Source organism: Mesoplodon bidens (assembly GCF_964165515.1).
Source record: "Mesoplodon bidens genome assembly, chromosome: 15".
NCBI classification, from domain to species: domain Eukaryota; kingdom Metazoa; phylum Chordata; class Mammalia; order Artiodactyla; family Ziphiidae; genus Mesoplodon; species Mesoplodon bidens.
The window spans coordinates 75,787,007-75,804,781 of NC_138171.1; the positions used below are offsets into that span (position 1 = coordinate 75,787,007).

A 17,775-nucleotide genomic window follows, 5' to 3' on the forward strand; every position below is an offset into this window, starting at 1 on the left:
ATAAAATATGGCAAGATATCCTTCCCACGTCCCATTGTGTCATCCTGTAAGCATCTCATCTGCTCAGGTGTTAAGCCCATTCTGAATGGACTTACAGTCTATATAACAGCATGTAGGATAGTCTTCTTCCCTTGACTGGCCTTGTGCTGTCCTTGACACCAGGTGACATCTCAAACCACCACCACCCCCCACACACACACAGGTTTTCTGGTTCATCCTTGTCTTAGAATGGGTTTCTAGAAACAAAGACAGGAATTTGTGTGCATATGATTTATTGAGGAAAGGACCTTCAGCTAAGAGGAGAGGAGAAGCAGGAGGGGGCCAGGACAGGCGCTAAGTAAGGATATGGTCTAGGCTAGAGTTCCTCTTCAGCCTGATCCCAAGCTCTGGATTGTAAACTCTACCATGATCTGTCCCTTTGAACCACAGGTGTCTGGCTTTTGTACTTCTATGTTAATCAGTCATTGGCCACATAGAGTTGGGGGAAGGTTTGTGTGACCTCCAGAGAAGATCCCAGGTGCAAGCCTTTTAGCCAAAGCTGATAAAGGGGATCTGGGAGGACATCAGTAGTCATAGTACCCAAGAGAGGGAGTTAACAGCACTTGATTCCCAGTAATCCCAAAAAGCATCTTCACCTGTGATGCTCATGGCTGCCCCCAAAGCCTCTAAGAACACAGATGCTGGCTGCTCCAGAACTGAGAGCTAGGTTCACACAGCAGTGGTCAAGCACAGCAGGATTGCATCTCTTGGAGAAATAGACTTGGATAGAATGTGGCTGCCGGCTGAGTTCACCACCCACACAAAGGCTGTGTTTTATGCTCAACAAAATTCAGAGCAAAGTGAAGATTAGTTTTGGGGGTTAAAACATGAGCATGAAGTTTAGGGCTTTACATCATTCAGCTGTTGACCATAGGCTGAGTTGTTAGGAAACTTTGCAACTACAAGCAAAGTACCCCTGTTTCAATTCCACTGTCTACACGGTCTTTTGTGGACACTTAGTTGATACCTGATGTTTCCTCCTTGTCTTGAACACAGCAGTAACTTCTGTCCAACTACCTCAATATTGTTGATTTTTAAAACGCATCTCATTTATTAACCATAATTAAAGTTAAACTTGAAATAGGACAAAATATAAAGCATAATACCATCCAGTGCATTTTTATGCCGAAGCTTTGTTGGATTAAATGTGGTTTGGAATTAACTGGCCAGCAATAGGATTTGGAATTCAACAGTAATTTGACCTGGAAATGAATTGCCTTTTCAACACTTTGGCCAAGAAATTTCCCAGTAAACATGGAGTGTCATTTGTGTCTCTCTAGGGAGATTATTACTCAATTTAATCAATGCTTATTTACACCATCATTTTGGGGTAGTTATCTGGTTCTTGTTTATTTGAACAAAGTGCCACCCTCTGGATGTTATTCTCAGACAAAGATCTTTGCTTAATGGCCTTGTGTACATGGAAATGACATTGTCCACTTTAGCTGAAAAACACAAAATATTCATGCCATGATAAAACCTCGTTAAACTGTTTTAGACTGTCCAAACTGAAATATAGAATTCAACATGATAAATGTTCTAATTATTAAATAGCTCTTTATCATACTTTTTCAATTATGTTGCAAAATGGACTTTAACCCAGTTGAGATCAAGTTATCTTAAATTATGAGTTACTGATAACTTAACCAGGAAAGATTTTTCATTTAATTTCCTCATTTTGACTTATTATACTTATTTATTATAACTCAGTATCCAGTGGTTAGGTGACTCTCAAACATCTACAAATGGCTGGTCTCTTAAAAAATAATTTCTCTATGCCAAATGGTTACCTTTTTAAACACATGTTGTGTGTATCCACCTTATCAAACTACTGAGAAATAAAATTAAAAATTTATAATTAGAGAGCTAAGAAAGACATGCAGAAGCTGAAAAATACTTCTATTCTTGGGTCAAAGAAGACAATTCAACATAAATGACATGATATTTATAACTGAATGACAACATAAACACTGTTGATCAATTTGTCAGAGTTAGCTGAAGTACACAGGAAGAGAAATAATCAACAAAATAAGGAGGCAACCTACCAAATGCGTGAAAATATTTGCAAACATATATCAGGTAAGGGATTAATATCCAAAATATATAAGTAAATCAACAAATCAATAGCAAAAAATAATTGATTAAAATAATTAAATTTAATTAATTAAATTAATTAAAAATCATATAATCTGATTTTAAAAGTGGGCAGAGGACCTGAATAGACATTTTTCTAAAGAAGACATGCAAATGACCAACAGTATATGAAAAGATGCTCAACACTACGAATCGTCAGAGAATGCAAATCAAAACCACAATAAGATATCACCTCACATCTGTTAGAATGGCAGTTATCAAAAAGACAAGAGATAATAAGTGTTGGCAAGGATGTGGAGAAAAGGGAACCCTTGTGTACTCTTGGTGGGATTGTAAATTGGTGGTGCAGCCACTATGGAGAACAGTATGGAGGAGGTTCCTCAAAAAATTAAAAATAGAACTACCATATGATCCAGCAATTCCATTTCTGGGTATATATCTGAAGGAAATGAAAACACTATCTAGAAGAGATGCCTACATCCCCATGTTCATCACAGTATTATTTGCAATAGCCAAGACATGGAAACAACCTAAGTGTCTATGAACAGATGAATGGTTAAAGAAAATTTGAGATGTCTATTCAATGAAATATTATTTAGCCATAAAAAGAAGGAAATCCTGCCATTTGGGACAACATGGATGAACTTTGAAAACATTATCCTAAGTGAACAAAATCATACAGAGAAAAATACTATATATTTGTGGGGTCTATAAAAAAAAGCCAAATTCATAGAAACAGGGTGGAATGGTGATTACCAGGGGGTGATGGTAGGGGAGTCAATGGGGAGCCATTGATTAAAAGATACAAACTTGCAATTATAAGATTAATAAGTTTTAGGCATCTAATTTCAGCATGGTGACTGTAGCTCACACTGTATATTACTTGAAAGTTGCTAAGAGAGTAGATTTTTTTTAACATCTTTATTGGAGTATAATTGCTTTACATTGTTGTGTTAGTTGCTGCTGTATAACAAAGTGAATTAGCTACATGTATATACCTATATCCCCTCCCTCTTGCGTCTCCCTCCCACCCTCCCTATCCCACCCCTCTAGGTGGTCACAAAGCACCAAGCTGATCTCCCTGTGCTCTGCAGCTGCTTCCCCCTAGCTATCTGTTTTACAGTTGATAGTGTATACATGTCAGTGCTACTCTCTCACTTCATCCCAGCTTACCCTTCCCCCTCCCCGTGTCCTCAAGTCCATTGTCTATGTCTGCGTCTTTATTTCTTTCCTGCCCCTAGATCTTAAAGTGATATTTACAGTGAAAATTATAGCCTAGATGCATATATTTTTTTAAAGAAATGAAAATTAATAAGAAAATGCTCAAAGAGGACATAAAATTAGAAAAATAAACTGAACCCAAAGATGTCAGATGGGAAGAAATAAAAACTTAAGAAGCAATGTAACAAAAAGCAGTGGAAGTAAAAAAGTGAAAAAGCAAAAGCGAAAGCTTGTTATTTGAAAAAAAAATCAGTGAACCTCCAGCAAGACTGATAAAAAAGAAAGAGATACTACAAATTAGTAATATTGGAGATGAAAAGGGAAATATCTACAAATACAGTAAATATTTTTGAAAACCAAGACTACTATAAACAATACTACTAATGAATTTGAAAACCTAGATGGAATGGACAATTGCTTAGAAAAACTAAAATATCCAAAGCTGACTGTAAAAGAAAGAAAAGACCTGAATAGACCTATAACTATTATAGAAATTCAATCAATTATACATCTATTTAGTCATGAAAAACACTCCACCTCACCAATAATCAGAGGAAATGTGAGTTAAAACAACAGCATGATGCCATTTCAAAAAACCAGCAATTGACAGAAAAGGAAATGTCTGATAGTAACAAGAGTAGGCAAAGATATGGAGAAAGGGTAACACCCAGACACCATGGGTGGGAGTGCAAACTGAGACAGGTACTTTGGAGTAAAAATGAAGAAGTTGTTCACTCCCTACCAACCTGCAAGTCTAGGTTTACACCCTGGAGAAACCTTTGCTCATACGCACAAGAAGATATGTCCTACACTTAATTTATTTAGACAGTAGATAGTGTGCCAAGCATTTCTGGACCCTATGCCCCAAACCATTGTGCATTTATGGGAGATAACCTACTTTCTATCAATGGCAAAATGAAAATACTGTAATCTACTCATAAACGGAAAAATCCATGCAGCAGATGAAAATAATGGAATTGTTTGAAACATAGCTATATCTCTTAATCATAAGGCTAAATTTTAAGTTAGAGAAAGAAACCCAGAATACGTTAGCATTTAGGTTAATTTGGAAACCACACAAAACAGTATATGTATAGTCCAGAAGCATCAGCATCACCTGGGAGCTTATTAGAAATGCATAATCTCAGGTCCACCCCAGACCCACTGAATCAGACCCTCTGGGGGTGGGTTCAGAAATCTGTGTTTTTGATAGTATCTCCATGTGATTTGTGTGCATGTGAAAGTTTGAGAAACATTTGTGTATATTACATATAGATATATCCATATATAATAAAAACATTAAAACACAGATAGGAAGGTCCACACCAAATTCAGAATAGTGGTTACCTCTGGAGAGAGAAAAAGGAGGGAAGTGGAGTGAGGAAGAATACAAAGGGGGGTTTATTTATATCTGCAATGCTTTATTTCCTTTAAAAATACGAGAGAAGCATGGTAAAACATAATTAATGTTGACTAATCTGAGTGATGGGTACACATGTTTTTTTTCTTTTTCTCTGTACATTGTACATTGCAAAATTCCTCAATAAAAATTAGGAAAAGGAAGTGATAATCCCATCCAAATAATTAAATGGAATATGACTCTTTCTTATTTAATATCATGTAATCCCAACCGACGTCATACCAACTGTTGTTTGTACCTCTTGCTTTTAGGCGTGTCAGGGAGTTAAACAGCAGCAACACTAAAAAGTTTCTGGAAGAAAGAAAGCGAGTAAGTATTTTATAATTTTCTTGACACTTTTCCTTTAAAAAGCTATAAACAGTAGCTCATGCTTAGAAATCAGACTACTAGCTAATTTGCTTAATTTGCTTTTTCTGTATGTTAAACATTCTCGCTTCTCTTCTCCACTCCTGAAAGCTAAATTAATCTCTCACTAAAATCTTTAAGATAATTATTTGCTCCATTTTATACAGAAAATGAAGCCAGATTTTAATCGTGCACAAGTACTCTTTTGTTTTCTAAGATTTTGGCAGGAACTATCTTGCCAGTAAAAATTATGGGTTTAAACTCTCCCAGTTTTCAGGCTATTTTTCTTTCTTCTTTTTTATATATTTTTTTATATCCATCACTTAAATTGCAAACTACCAACCTTCATCCATAAGTTTTAAGATTACAACCCAAAGTTGATCAGATGTTTTTGTTTGTTTGTTTGTTTTTGCAGCTCGCAATGAAGCAGTCCAAAGAAATGGACCAGTTGAAAAAAGTCCAGCTTGAGCACCTCGAATTCCTAGAGAAACAGAATGAGCAGGTATTTCACCTAAAAAACATAAAAAGTTGTAGGCAGCCAACCAGCTTTGGGAGGCAAATGCCGTGGGTCAGAGTCACCCTTCTGCTTGCTAAAACCCGTGGCCTGAGTAGTGGCACGGAAAGATGGCTAGAAAAATTTGGTGCCTACTGTACTTACCCCATTTCATCCACCAAGAACAGAAAGTATTCTTTTTTGAAGTGGGAGAGGAATGTGGCTGTGGGGAGAAAAGAATCAAAAGTCATGTTTTGATTAGATTATGGGGATTCTAAGAAGGACATTACTGAGAGGAGGAGAAAACAGGTTACAAATTGTTTCTTCATTTTCACGTAGAGTTTTATCACTTGTACCTCAGAGACAAGTGAGGTTATGTTTAAAAGCAAATGAGAGAGACCACCTACTTTCAACCTCAATCTAAAACTGAAGTTATAGAACCTTCTTAGGCCTTACAAACCTAGAGGCATGAGCCACCATAACTCTACAAACCACTGGAAGTGAGTGGATACCATACTCTTGATGCTAAATGCTAAATATACACAAATAAAAATAAACACAAAAAATGTACACAAATAAAAATAAACACAAAAAATGTACACAAATAAAAACAGTTATCCAAAATCCAACTATTTAGCTATCAGGCATATACCAACACCAGAATAAATGTGTGTTTACCTCGAGCAGTACAGATAGATGGGCTATAGCCCATCGGCCATCCGCACTCTCATTTCAACTTGATGGAAATACCTCTAGCTTATGTGGCAAAATGACCCTCAACAGCAGTTAAACTTTCAGTCTGTCTCAGTCCAAATACATCTCTTTAGGTGTAGCTGGTTTGGAAGTTTCTAGATAATTTACTTCAATATAGAAGCTTTAAAGAGGTTTTGCTGAAATACGTATTTGTACTACATTATTCTTTCCTATTTCCTTTCATATATAAAGTAATACTATTTAAGGTATATTGCTTAAGAGTAAATGGCTTCCATTGAAGAACACCTAACTGGAAATTATACTAAAAGCTACCTTTGAGAAAGTAAAACAAAACCATAAAATCTTTTCTTTTCTTTTTTTTTTTTTTTTGTATTGCAATTGGGTAACAAATAAATCCAACTTCTGGTTTCAGATTCTTTACTTTTTGGTTGATAGAAGTTTTACTCATGGGCATACTTCTGAGTTATGTTTCCCATTTCTTTTCCAGCTAAATGCTTCTATTCATGAACAGTCCACAGATCCCTAAGGGGGGCAATAAGTGTTTATTGTCCCACGGGTCCAACTCATTTGACCAACTCATAGATACATCACCTTCTGGTACAAGTTACTAATGATTTTGCTCCTAAAGCATTTCTCAGAAAGTGCTCCCAGAGGGGGTGGGTGGGGGGGAATGGGAGAATGAGTAAGGGTAGAGCCACCAACTCCAAAAAAATAGAATCCACTTTAGTGAATCAGGACTGGGTGGGGGTAAGGATGACTTAGAAGAAGGCACAGTGGAGGTAAGATGCAGTTATGTTTCAGTTAGCTAAATTAAGAAACTACTTAGAAATCATTGTGTTGCTTGGCAACAAGTTTGACTAAAGAATATAAATGTGCTAAAAATTACTCATCACTACAATAGTGGTGTATATCAGAGATAGAGAATATGGTTACCTAGTGTTTTTAGTTTGAGAGCTAAAGTGCATAATTTAAAAATCACTTTGGGCTTTTATCCTAATACATGTGTAACTCAAATCACTCCAGAGTTCTTTCACTGAAATACTGGATTAGTGATAACTGTATTGATTGGATCATATTGGGAGAACAGTGACTTTCTGTTCCAAAAATTCATATAATGCCTTTCAGTGGGTCACAGGTAATGTCTACCACCCACACCTGATACTTTGAGTCACAGAAGCTTAGGAAAAAACAGGAGAAGGCTTGAGATTTGATGAAGATTTAATGAGATTCCATGAAAAGAAATTCAAGATATAGTGACACTTCCAGCAAATGTAGAATTAGGACTTGAATTTCTTTGTTAAGCTTTGCTTTACAAATATGGCCTATTCTATAGAAAATTCAATCCCAGGTATTTCTGGTATACTTTTTTTTTTTTTTGGAATTTAAAGATCAGAGACCTCTCAATTCAGTTACTCGGTGTGTTTCAACACTGTCATAGACACAGGGCAAAAGACACAGTGACTCTGTTTCTTCCCTCATAATAGGCGAGGTCTGGAACCATTTGGAGAGCTCCCTTTATAACCAATATTTCATTGGCAGAAAACAGTTTCCTGTCTCCAGGCAATCCCAAACTTATATAACAATCTCCCAAACTACTGTTAAACCCCAAGACTTTTTTATTTTTCTAAGCCAAAAATAAATGAATTTTAACATTCTCCCCTAATATCTCCCTTTGAGGTTTCTTACCTGCTTTCCTGTGACCCTAATCACCTAAATTCTCCCAGTCACTCCCAAAGAAAAGCCTGGAATCGATCTACTTCATTAGCTAGACAGTGTTGAGGGCATTGGTAGAAACAACTAAAGTTTTAATATATTTGGGTCCTGACTCTGGATCCTAACTTCATGTGGCCTTTTAAAGCCTCCTAATAGCCTTGTCTACTTGGTCAGCCAGTTATTCGTTTAAAACTCCAAAGGTTTTTTGCTGCTGTTTCCCATCGACCTCCCAGCCACACAGGAGCTCATCCATCTTGACATGCACCATTTCAAACCTGAAATGCTCCATTACTGTCACACCCAAGTTTTAAAAATTGATTTTTGCCATCAATCCTATCATTTAATAAAGAGAGGTGAGGGGGTCTCGCTCAAGGGAGGGTTCCCCATTCAGTGCCCCACAAAAGAGGTGCAGTCTGGGCTAATAGGCATTGGTCGTTTGTTTTGTTCTTTTTTTTTTTTTTTTTCTGTTGAGATCAACTTGGGGGAAGTTTGTCACTGACGGTTGTATACATGTTTTAGTCTTAGCTTTTTGCTTTTCTGTATATGGTTTTGCATTCATTTTTCAAATTCACTTCAGTATTCATTTATTTTCTTTGTTTTGTATGTATGACTCAATTTTGACATTACTATTTTTGTACAAACAGCTTTTGAAATCCTGTCATGCAGTGTCCCAAATGCAAGGTAGGACTGAAAACTCTGATAAGCAAGACATTGCCTTCCTGCTTAACTACATCCGTATTCTTGGTGCTTTGATGATTCACATCTGCTCATGACTAGTTAAGATCGCAAGGGTTTGAGTTAAAAGTGTGACTATTTAATGCTTGGATTTCTAATGTAATATTCAAACCAAACTGGCCAACATCTTGAGAAAATTATTTCTGATGGAGTTTTAGTAGCCTTTCCAGTTTCAGACCTGGGAAACTCAAGTCATGCTAATGAAGATGTACCCAGGCATCAAAAACAGTGATGTATGGTTGTTGTTTGGACAGACCACAGCTAAGACTGGGTCACAGAGTCAGATCTTTCACAAACATTAATATGACTGCCATTAATTTTTAAAGCACCCCGGTAAAAATTCATTGGTGGTTTTTAATGACAAAGAGTTATGGTCTGTGTGCAGAAACATTATACAATGTCATTATACAATGACTCTTGGCATGCTTTGTGTTAGATCCAATCTGCCAGGGACCTTAATCACCCCTTATAAGTGACCATATAATTTATTGTTTGAACAAGATAGTTTTGAAAGTGAAAGGGGAAGCTGTTCATAATAGCCAAGACCATGGGCATAAATTGAAACCGTCCTTGACAAGTGGGCATGAATGGTTACCCTGCTCATACGAGAAGCTGGTTCTTGGAATCCTTTTTTAGTGTTAATATGATCCTTCTTTATAAACAGTGTTCAATATTGTCTTGAAATGCTAGAGGGGGAGAAGCATAGGGAATCCCTTATTACTACTTAGTGAACATAAAAGTATTTAATTTCCAGTGCTGATAATGTTTCACTGTCATCTCTTATGAATACTGCTTGTGTCATAGTTTCATGTTTGTATATTTTTCTCCATTTTTCCATTTCTCTATTAGAGCATTATTATATCCCAGGCATAAAAAAAATCTGGGAAGGGGAACCATCCATCCCAAATGTAAGCAGAAAGTTATCATCTTTGATGTTATTATATCCATCCTCACCAAAATGAAATTTAAAGCCACAGTATAAAAATAACGATGAGAAGGAAATCACTCTATGGTCTGTGGGTTAAACTAATTTTGTAGCAGGACTTCATTTGGGACATTTAGATGCTCATAGTATGATCTGCAGAGTTGACCAAATCCTCCCACTGACCTTCCATTTGGTTGGAATACCTAAGTAGACATGAATAGTACTATCAGAGCTCATGAGAGTCCTCCTCTTGAGTTATATCTTTCTATATCCATGTTTCCATTTTTAAATGCCCTTTATTTCAAAATGATGTGTCACTAAAAAAGGACAGGGTGCTTTATTGTTCCTCCAAAAGATCCATGTATTGGGTTGGAAAAAAGCATACGGCTGGAAAGTAAAAGATAAAATGAACCAACTGATTTTCCCTATTTTGCCAGGCAATGATTTGTCATCAGAACCTGTCCCCATATGATGCCTTTTCACCACCCCAAATCAGCTGGTTATCTTCTTGACAGCCTTAATTCATGAGATTGGGTTCACTGTGGCTTACTTCCTGGGGTGGACCATAAAAAATGAATTACTCCAGGGCTTCCCTGGTGGCGCAGTGGTTGAGAGTCTGCCTGTTGATGCAGGGGACACAGGTTCGTGCCCCGGTCCAGGAAGATCCCACATGCTGTGGAGCAGCTGGGCCCATGAGCCATGGCCACTGAGCCTGCGCGTCTGGAGCCTGTGCTCCGCAACGGGAGAGGCCACAACAGTGAGAGGCCCACGTACTGAAAAAAAAAAAAAAAAAAAAAATGAATTACTCCAGAGAAGTGAGAGCCTATAAGGATAGTTTTTGGACAATAGCATTCCAGGAACCCTACATATTCCTGTAACGTTCTGTATGCAGCATACTCCAACCAAATCAATGTGATATGCTCCCACCTGAACTTCTCCATCAGTGAAATTCTTAGTCAACTACTTTCAATTAAATTTCAGGCTATTTGGGGAATAAGTCGTGCATAAGCAATGCTTATTCTAAAAGTGATCAAATTATCTACACACAGTCAAGGCATGTCAATCTGTAGAAACTAAATCAAACAGTTAGACACGACATAATCTATGAGTAACAGGCATAGCCTCTTCTCAATTTGTTTTCCTGGTACTGTGTGGACCAGTCCTTCTCAGACTTTAACGTGCATAAAAAGGTCTGGGGTGGAGTCCAAGATTCTGCATTTCTCACAAGATCCCAGGGGATGCTGATGCTGCTGGTCCATGGACCACACTTTAAGTAGCCAGGACATAATGACAAGCATCAAATTTACGGGAGAAGAGAAGTTGGGTTTGCTCTATGGCTTCAGGAGAGGATTTCAACATGTAAGGTCATGTTTCTGATGTTACAGGCGAAGGAGATGCAGCAGATGGTGAAATTGGAAGCCGAGATGGACCGCAGACCAGCAACAGTTGTGTGAAACTCCAGGACGCAAACTGAAACCACAGAACCACTGCATCAAAAGAACACTCCTAAAGTTCTGAACACAAATTCCGTGGAAGAAAGCTGATATCTTTTGCGTTTCCTTTATGTATAGACAAGATGTCACCTGAAACCACAGAGAATTACATACTTCTCTTAAATGTTTTGAATACTGAATTTCCTTGGCCAACCAAAAGTAGCTACAAATCCCCCAAAATTACGATTCCAATAAGGCAGAGTTTACCCATTGATCATACCACTTAAACATGTTTTCTATAAAGTACCATCACAGATAAATGAGCTTGGTGTTAACAACTCTGCTTTGTGATGCATTAGGACATGTTTGAGCAACAGCAAAAATAGTGTATTAGCCTTGTGATAGTAAGCGCATGCACTAGGGGGGAAAAAAACTCTGTCTACAAATTTATCAGCAGAAGTGGTGATCTGCTAGACAAATAATCTGGGGGAATTTTTCTACATCTAAGTTACCTCGTCAGTAAGTGCCAAGTCTCCACCATGCCATAAGAAGCTAACTTCCTGTAACAGTTGTGGAAATTATTAGAACAATAGGAAAAAAAAAAAAAAGAACAGTGTCCCTGTGCCAAAACCCATCCGTGCTCAAAAGGAGAACTCTGTCAGGCACTTTTAAGAAAGTTGACATCTGACATTGCTTTCTAGGAATTGCTTCTGCCAATTCCATATTATTACAGCTCACTCTCACACCATAAAGATTGTGAAGTGGTTATTGGCAAACGTTTGTAAATGTGACCATGTATAAAGTATTTATACTCCTAATTCTCACTGTCAGAGAGCAAAATCATCTAAATATTGCCACATGACAAGATTAGTAAACAGGAATACTAGAACTATGTTTGCATGATACACAAGCACCAATTACGACTAATCCGTACACAGTTAACCTAATGCAAGTAAATACTGGTTAAGAAAATGTATGGCACAGAATATAATTTGACTCTCAAGACTTTTAGCATAATGAAGAAGTCTATATATATATGTGTATATGAATTATGTGGGCATTCTTGATACTTCAAGTTCTAGTTTCAAAAATAAATACATAACTAATTTAATTTTACACAAAAATATTTATGCAGATTTTCAGAATTTCATATCAGGAAATAACCTTTTTATGTCTGTTAAATATCAAAACAATTTGCTACAGTGTTAATCTGCATGGTCTTTAAGCCTGCTGTAGTTGTGTTGCAGAGAGTGCATGAAGAAGTGCCCCCTGGGAATGGAGCCATGCCCCAAAGCCCAGAGGAGTGCATGGAAACCGTAATCTAGAGCTAATCAGATTACTGATTTTAGGGCACAAACCACCAACTGAATTGTTGTATATGCTTGTACAGATTGATTCTGTGTGTTCCTCTGAATAAAGCAGAGAAAATTATGTTACCATCAATATTAAAATTAAACTTCCAACTTCTCTAATAAAAAATGAAAACACATCTAACACCCATCAGAGTATTTGCTCCCAAGGATGCTTTCCAGTGTACTTTTCCTGTTTCATAAAAGATCTCCTCATTGAAGGGGGCTTAAGCATGACCCAACACATTTTGCTCCTGACACAAAACAGGCTGATTCTAGTTGACTCCCAATGTAAAGTACTTGTTTTTTTTCTTTTTCTCATACTTATCCTTTAAACTGGCTTCTGTGAAACTCTCTGGTTCCAAATTTCCTTATCTGTAAGACTGTGGAGTTAGACTATGGATCTTTCAACACTAACATCCCATGAAAAATGATGGCTATTAAAATGGTACCACATTTGGATGGCCAGTTTTCAGAGATTCCAAATGGCTCCCTCATCAAATCAAATAGCTTCTTCCCAGCTCTCAGCTGAGCTCACCATTCTGTAGCACTTGACTGAATCCATCACTCCCCTGCTTTTTGCTCTTCTTCTGAGAGAGAAGCAGAAAATGTAGGAGCAAGCTCCTACTTTTCCCACTTTTCTGATGATTTCTTCTCTGGCTTTTCATCCTCCTACATTGCCATAAATAGTTCTGAGGTCCAGCTTAAATCCAGAGCCAGTTTTTTTCTTTAATCCAGATTACTTTCAGTATTTGAGACATCTTATTCCCTGAAAGGATCCATTGTAATAGGATGAAAATGTACACACAGCTCAAATGTACAACAAAAAGATGTGTTTATTTTCAATTGTAAGTTCATATTGCACTCAAATCCTGCATTCTCACTTATTATGAAGGAAAAAAATCTTGCCAATTACAGTTACTCAGTCTCTTCCAACTTAAAAATAAAAAAACAAACACTTATTTCAGAGGCATATTAAATTACTTCAAAGTCAAACCCCCAGTTAGACTTCCCTCCCCATTAAGGAGGTCTCCCTACTTCTTTCCCCAGGTGGCCTCTTGGTGTGAATAGAAGCCTGTGTGTCCTCCTGGCAATGGGGAGGAGCATCTGGTCTCCTCTGTTGGGTGGTCCTAACTGCCTGCAAGATGGGCCCTTCCATCCCAGTGTCTCAAGGTTTCTGCTCAGAGGAGTTTTCACCCTAGGCTCAGTTTTTTCCAACATTCTTCTGGGATACACAGAAACTTCTAGATTTTGTTGGGAATGGGAACCAGAGGTGCTAGCTCAGGTTCATCCATTTAAATACCTCCTTTGGCCATTTGTCAGCTTCTAACACCATGCTGTTCCAATACCATGGGGGTTTCTCCAGGAGGCTTGTAATTTTCTAGAGCTATGCCACAAGAAGCAAAAAGCAAGCCTATAGAGATTCTACTACATCTTCCTTCTCCCACCTCCAGGACTTTTTGTCCCAATCTGGGGATCAAGGCACTTGACTCAATTCTTACCTTTCTCCCTCCTATCAGCCCTGAAAGGATATTCAGCCTCTCATGGATGATTGATTAGAATGCTCATACTGGACTGGACTTCTTCCCTAAATAGATTGTTCTTCCCCTTTTGGGGGGATAAAAGTCTTCATGAAAAAGAAAGCAGATTGACAAGATAGGGAAACCCATCGGGAAGTACCATATTTCATCAAATCCAAGACATCATTGATTAGAACATGCCCATTACTATTTTATATTCCTCAAAGAATGAAAGCATGCTGCCAGTTAAACTATGACACACCATCCAGTGATTATAAGACACATCTCAATTTCAGGGATGTTAAAATGTAGAAAATATGTGAAGCTTGGAATTCATGAAATATATAGAATTTCAAAAAATACTATACAAACTACTCAAATCCCAAGTCTTAATAGGGGTGGAGGGGGACTTCGTTTTAAAGATAGAGCACAAGAGAAACCTTATATCTATATCAGAAAACCTAAACTAAAGGGCACTTACACGATTGGGTTTGAAATTTAGCAGTGAGCTTCCTGGAAAGCATTTCAGAAGCAGAAAGAAATCTATTTCTCACCATCAATTCAAAGAATGTTCTTTATGTGTATTTTCCCTTAGTTGTTTCATTCAGTCACATGTCTTCAATTTCTACTTCTCTGCACATAATTCTTACTTCTCCAAAGCTCTGGTTCTCCCTCTTAGCTTTTCGGTTAAGCAAGTGGCCCACATGCACATTGTTTGTAATTAATCAAAAAAAGGGACCCTCCCTCCATCTGTCCTCCCTGTTTAATGGTCCATAACAGGCGCTAAACCTTGTGTGCTCCCACATTCAATCTATTTATAAAACCCATGAATTCTACCCTGTCTTGGAAGTTGCCTTCTCCCTTACAACTTTTCTCATTCTTCAATACCCAAAATTTTTAGTAACTTCCTACTGAATTATTTTGCCCCTCAAATCTCTTCTACACCTCGGTTAATTTTCCCAAACAGCAGCTCTGATCATATTACTATCTGGCTGGTAAAGCCTGAGTTCCTATCCACTACCTAAAGAATAATGTTGAGATTACGGATATCAGCATTCAGCTTTGGCCCCGGCCTGCACCCTCACTTAGCCAATCTGGATTATCACTATTCTCTGTTCACACACGTAGCACACATCTTTTCTAGCCACGTCACATGATGATGATCTATCGGTTCTTAAAAGCAACCTCCAAAAATGCCACCTCCAAAACTTCCCTCATTCCCCCAAGCAAGAAATCATCTGCTCTTCTGAATGTATCCATTTATACTTTAAAAGTTGTTTAAGCATAGACTTTTCCACCAGCCCAGACTAATTTCTTTTCAGGCTTTGTTTATTTGCTTTGCAAAGAACAGGTAGTCAGTAACTACCCAATGACCATTTAAGTTGTTTTCTATGAATGAAGGGTTTGTAACTATCTGTTTGGCCTCTTGTGCAATGTCTTTCAATGAAAGGCTAAAGTAAGTTTCCTTCCCAATTTCAAGAAAAACAATTTTCCTCAGTTCATATTATTAACATCCTTTCAAAGTAGTAGGACTCTTACAATGGTTAACAGGCAATGTGGCTCCATCAACACTAAGTGTGATTACGGAGAGTGAAGAGGGAACACCCTGCATTATTTCAGTGCTGAGGTTGTCTTAGAGATGCCTCATTCCAAGCCCTCAATAGCTTCCCTTTATCATCACATGTGAAACTTTAGCAGAGGACCACTCTTCTCTACAACTTTCCCTTGATGCTTGGCATTTCACAGAATCCCAAGCACAACTTTAATGTCATAATAAATCCTGGGTAGTGCCTCTGGGATGAATTTTTATGAGCCATCTTCTTTAATAATATATCATGAAAAGTGTTCTGCTCCATAGGTTAGAATAATGCAAAAATATTAGGAAGGGAGCGGGGAGATGATTAAAAATAGCAGTATCATTGATTTACATTAAAAGAAAAAATAGGTGGCAGTACTTTACTCGATTAATGAAGCAATGCCTCTTCCTCTCCTCTCCTCATGATACTCCCTTGGAAATTTGGGGCAAGGGACAGTCCCCAAGCGACTTCATCCTGGAAATTTTTGAGACCCCTTAAAGTCTCCACCAAGATAAAATTTGGAAAACTTTTCCAAAGGAGGCCAGTTTAATATTGTATACCTAACCACTCACACCATGACCCAATAGCTTTAGGTGAGTCGAATGTATTTAAAACATAACAAGGGAGATAAAAGAATTTGACCCTTGATTGTTTCTAAACTTATATAACTTGAATGCGGAAATGTTATACTTGTCGCTCAAAATACTTATTGTTTACCCTTTTCAAGCAATATACATGCTTAATTTTCTCACTCACAGCTTTTAAACTCTATCTTTTGCTTCTCCGTAGAAAAATCTTGGTGTTTGTGTTAGAGAGTGGTGCTCATAAAGCAGCATATTGAACCCTATAGACTATAAGACTAAATTATGAATTCTTATATACCTTGACTGACACACGAATGGTTGTAGTGGACACATTCTCAGCATTGAACTAACTTTATTCATCTATCAAATATTAATTAGGAGCCCACTGTAGTCCTCTATATGTTCAAATATTGGATTGGCCAAAAAGTTCGTTCAGGTTTTCCATAAGATGTTGCAGAAAACCCTGAATGATATTTTTGGCCAATCCAATAGTTTTTAACTAGTAATATATTATTTTTTTAATTATCTGTAATTATAGTTTTAGGCCATACTAGTATGACAGATGGGTTTCATTAATGGCCCCAATTTTTCATGCCTTCCTGTATCCCTGCTGTTTGGTAGCACCCTGCTGCACTGACTTTGGGCTTGGTCATGTAATTTGCTTCCGCCACTGGGATGGCAGCAAACTTGTCAAAGCAGAGGTTCATTTTTTTTCCTTCCCTTGGATCTCTGCCACTCCCATGAGAATGAGTGTAGGCTGGACTGCTGGTGGTGGGGGAGACTCACAGAGAGTTGAGTCATCTTGTCCACCTTACTAGCTGACAGCTGATGCGTGAGCTTGCATCTAAGACCAGCCAAGCTTTTCCCAAACCAGTAGAACCACCCAGCCAGCCTACAAACTCATGAGAAACAGTAAACAGATGTTATTTGGGGTTGGTCTGTTATGTGGCAATAGTTAATACATCCAAGTCTTGGGAATATGAAGATGATAAAAGTGTCATCTCAGAATTCCAGAGACTGTGCATAAATAAAGCCACTGGAATCACTGATGTGAGTGGGACATAGTTTTCTCTTCCACTGAACCATACCAACTACTAAACCACCATGTTTGGTGTATCTTGCATCTCATTGTATCTGTTTCTATTTTCTGTTTGAACATTCTGAGGGTCTGTTGTTCACTTCTTCTAACTTGGACTGCTGATGCTTTCAACCTTGTCATTTGACATACACCTCTTTCTTCTTCTTTTACTTACCCCTCCTTCTTTTCTTATTTTTTGTTGTTTGTTTTTAAACCTTCTTTTTCCTTCCTTTGGGCTCCTTGGTCAATAAAATTATATCATGTGAACAACCCTAGCTACTAATATTCATTAGTTGTTTTTAGATATTTTGTCTTAGTTATGAATCCTTAACTTTCCAGAAAAATGGAAGACACTCAGGTAAATGGGGAATTACTTTACTACATAACCTTGTCCAATCACATAAAATGAAACAGATTTTTCTTTTTATTTAATAGTCTAGCAATGGAATTTTATAGTATTGGTAAATTACATGGATTTTTAAAGCAACATTTTAAAAGAAAGATATAGAATAGATTATATATTAATAGGAAAATT

The 17,775-nt window shown here is 37.5% G+C and overlaps 1 protein-coding gene across 1 annotated transcript in view; it reads left to right on the plus strand.

The window, feature by feature from the left end:
* PLCB4 (phospholipase C beta 4) overlaps nucleotides 1-11,743 on the plus strand; it is a 421,917-nt gene extending 410,174 nt beyond the window's left edge. The window contains exons 36-39 of the mRNA XM_081256673.1: nucleotides 5,026-5,083; nucleotides 5,535-5,621; nucleotides 8,684-8,720; nucleotides 11,085-11,743. Coding sequence (XP_081112799.1) covers nucleotides 5,026-5,083; nucleotides 5,535-5,621; nucleotides 8,684-8,720; nucleotides 11,085-11,173 — 271 coding nt within the window. The 3' untranslated portion in view covers nucleotides 11,174-11,743. The remainder of the gene's footprint in view (nucleotides 1-5,025; nucleotides 5,084-5,534; nucleotides 5,622-8,683; nucleotides 8,721-11,084) is intronic.
* The last annotated feature ends 6,032 nt before the right edge of the window (nucleotides 11,744-17,775 follow it).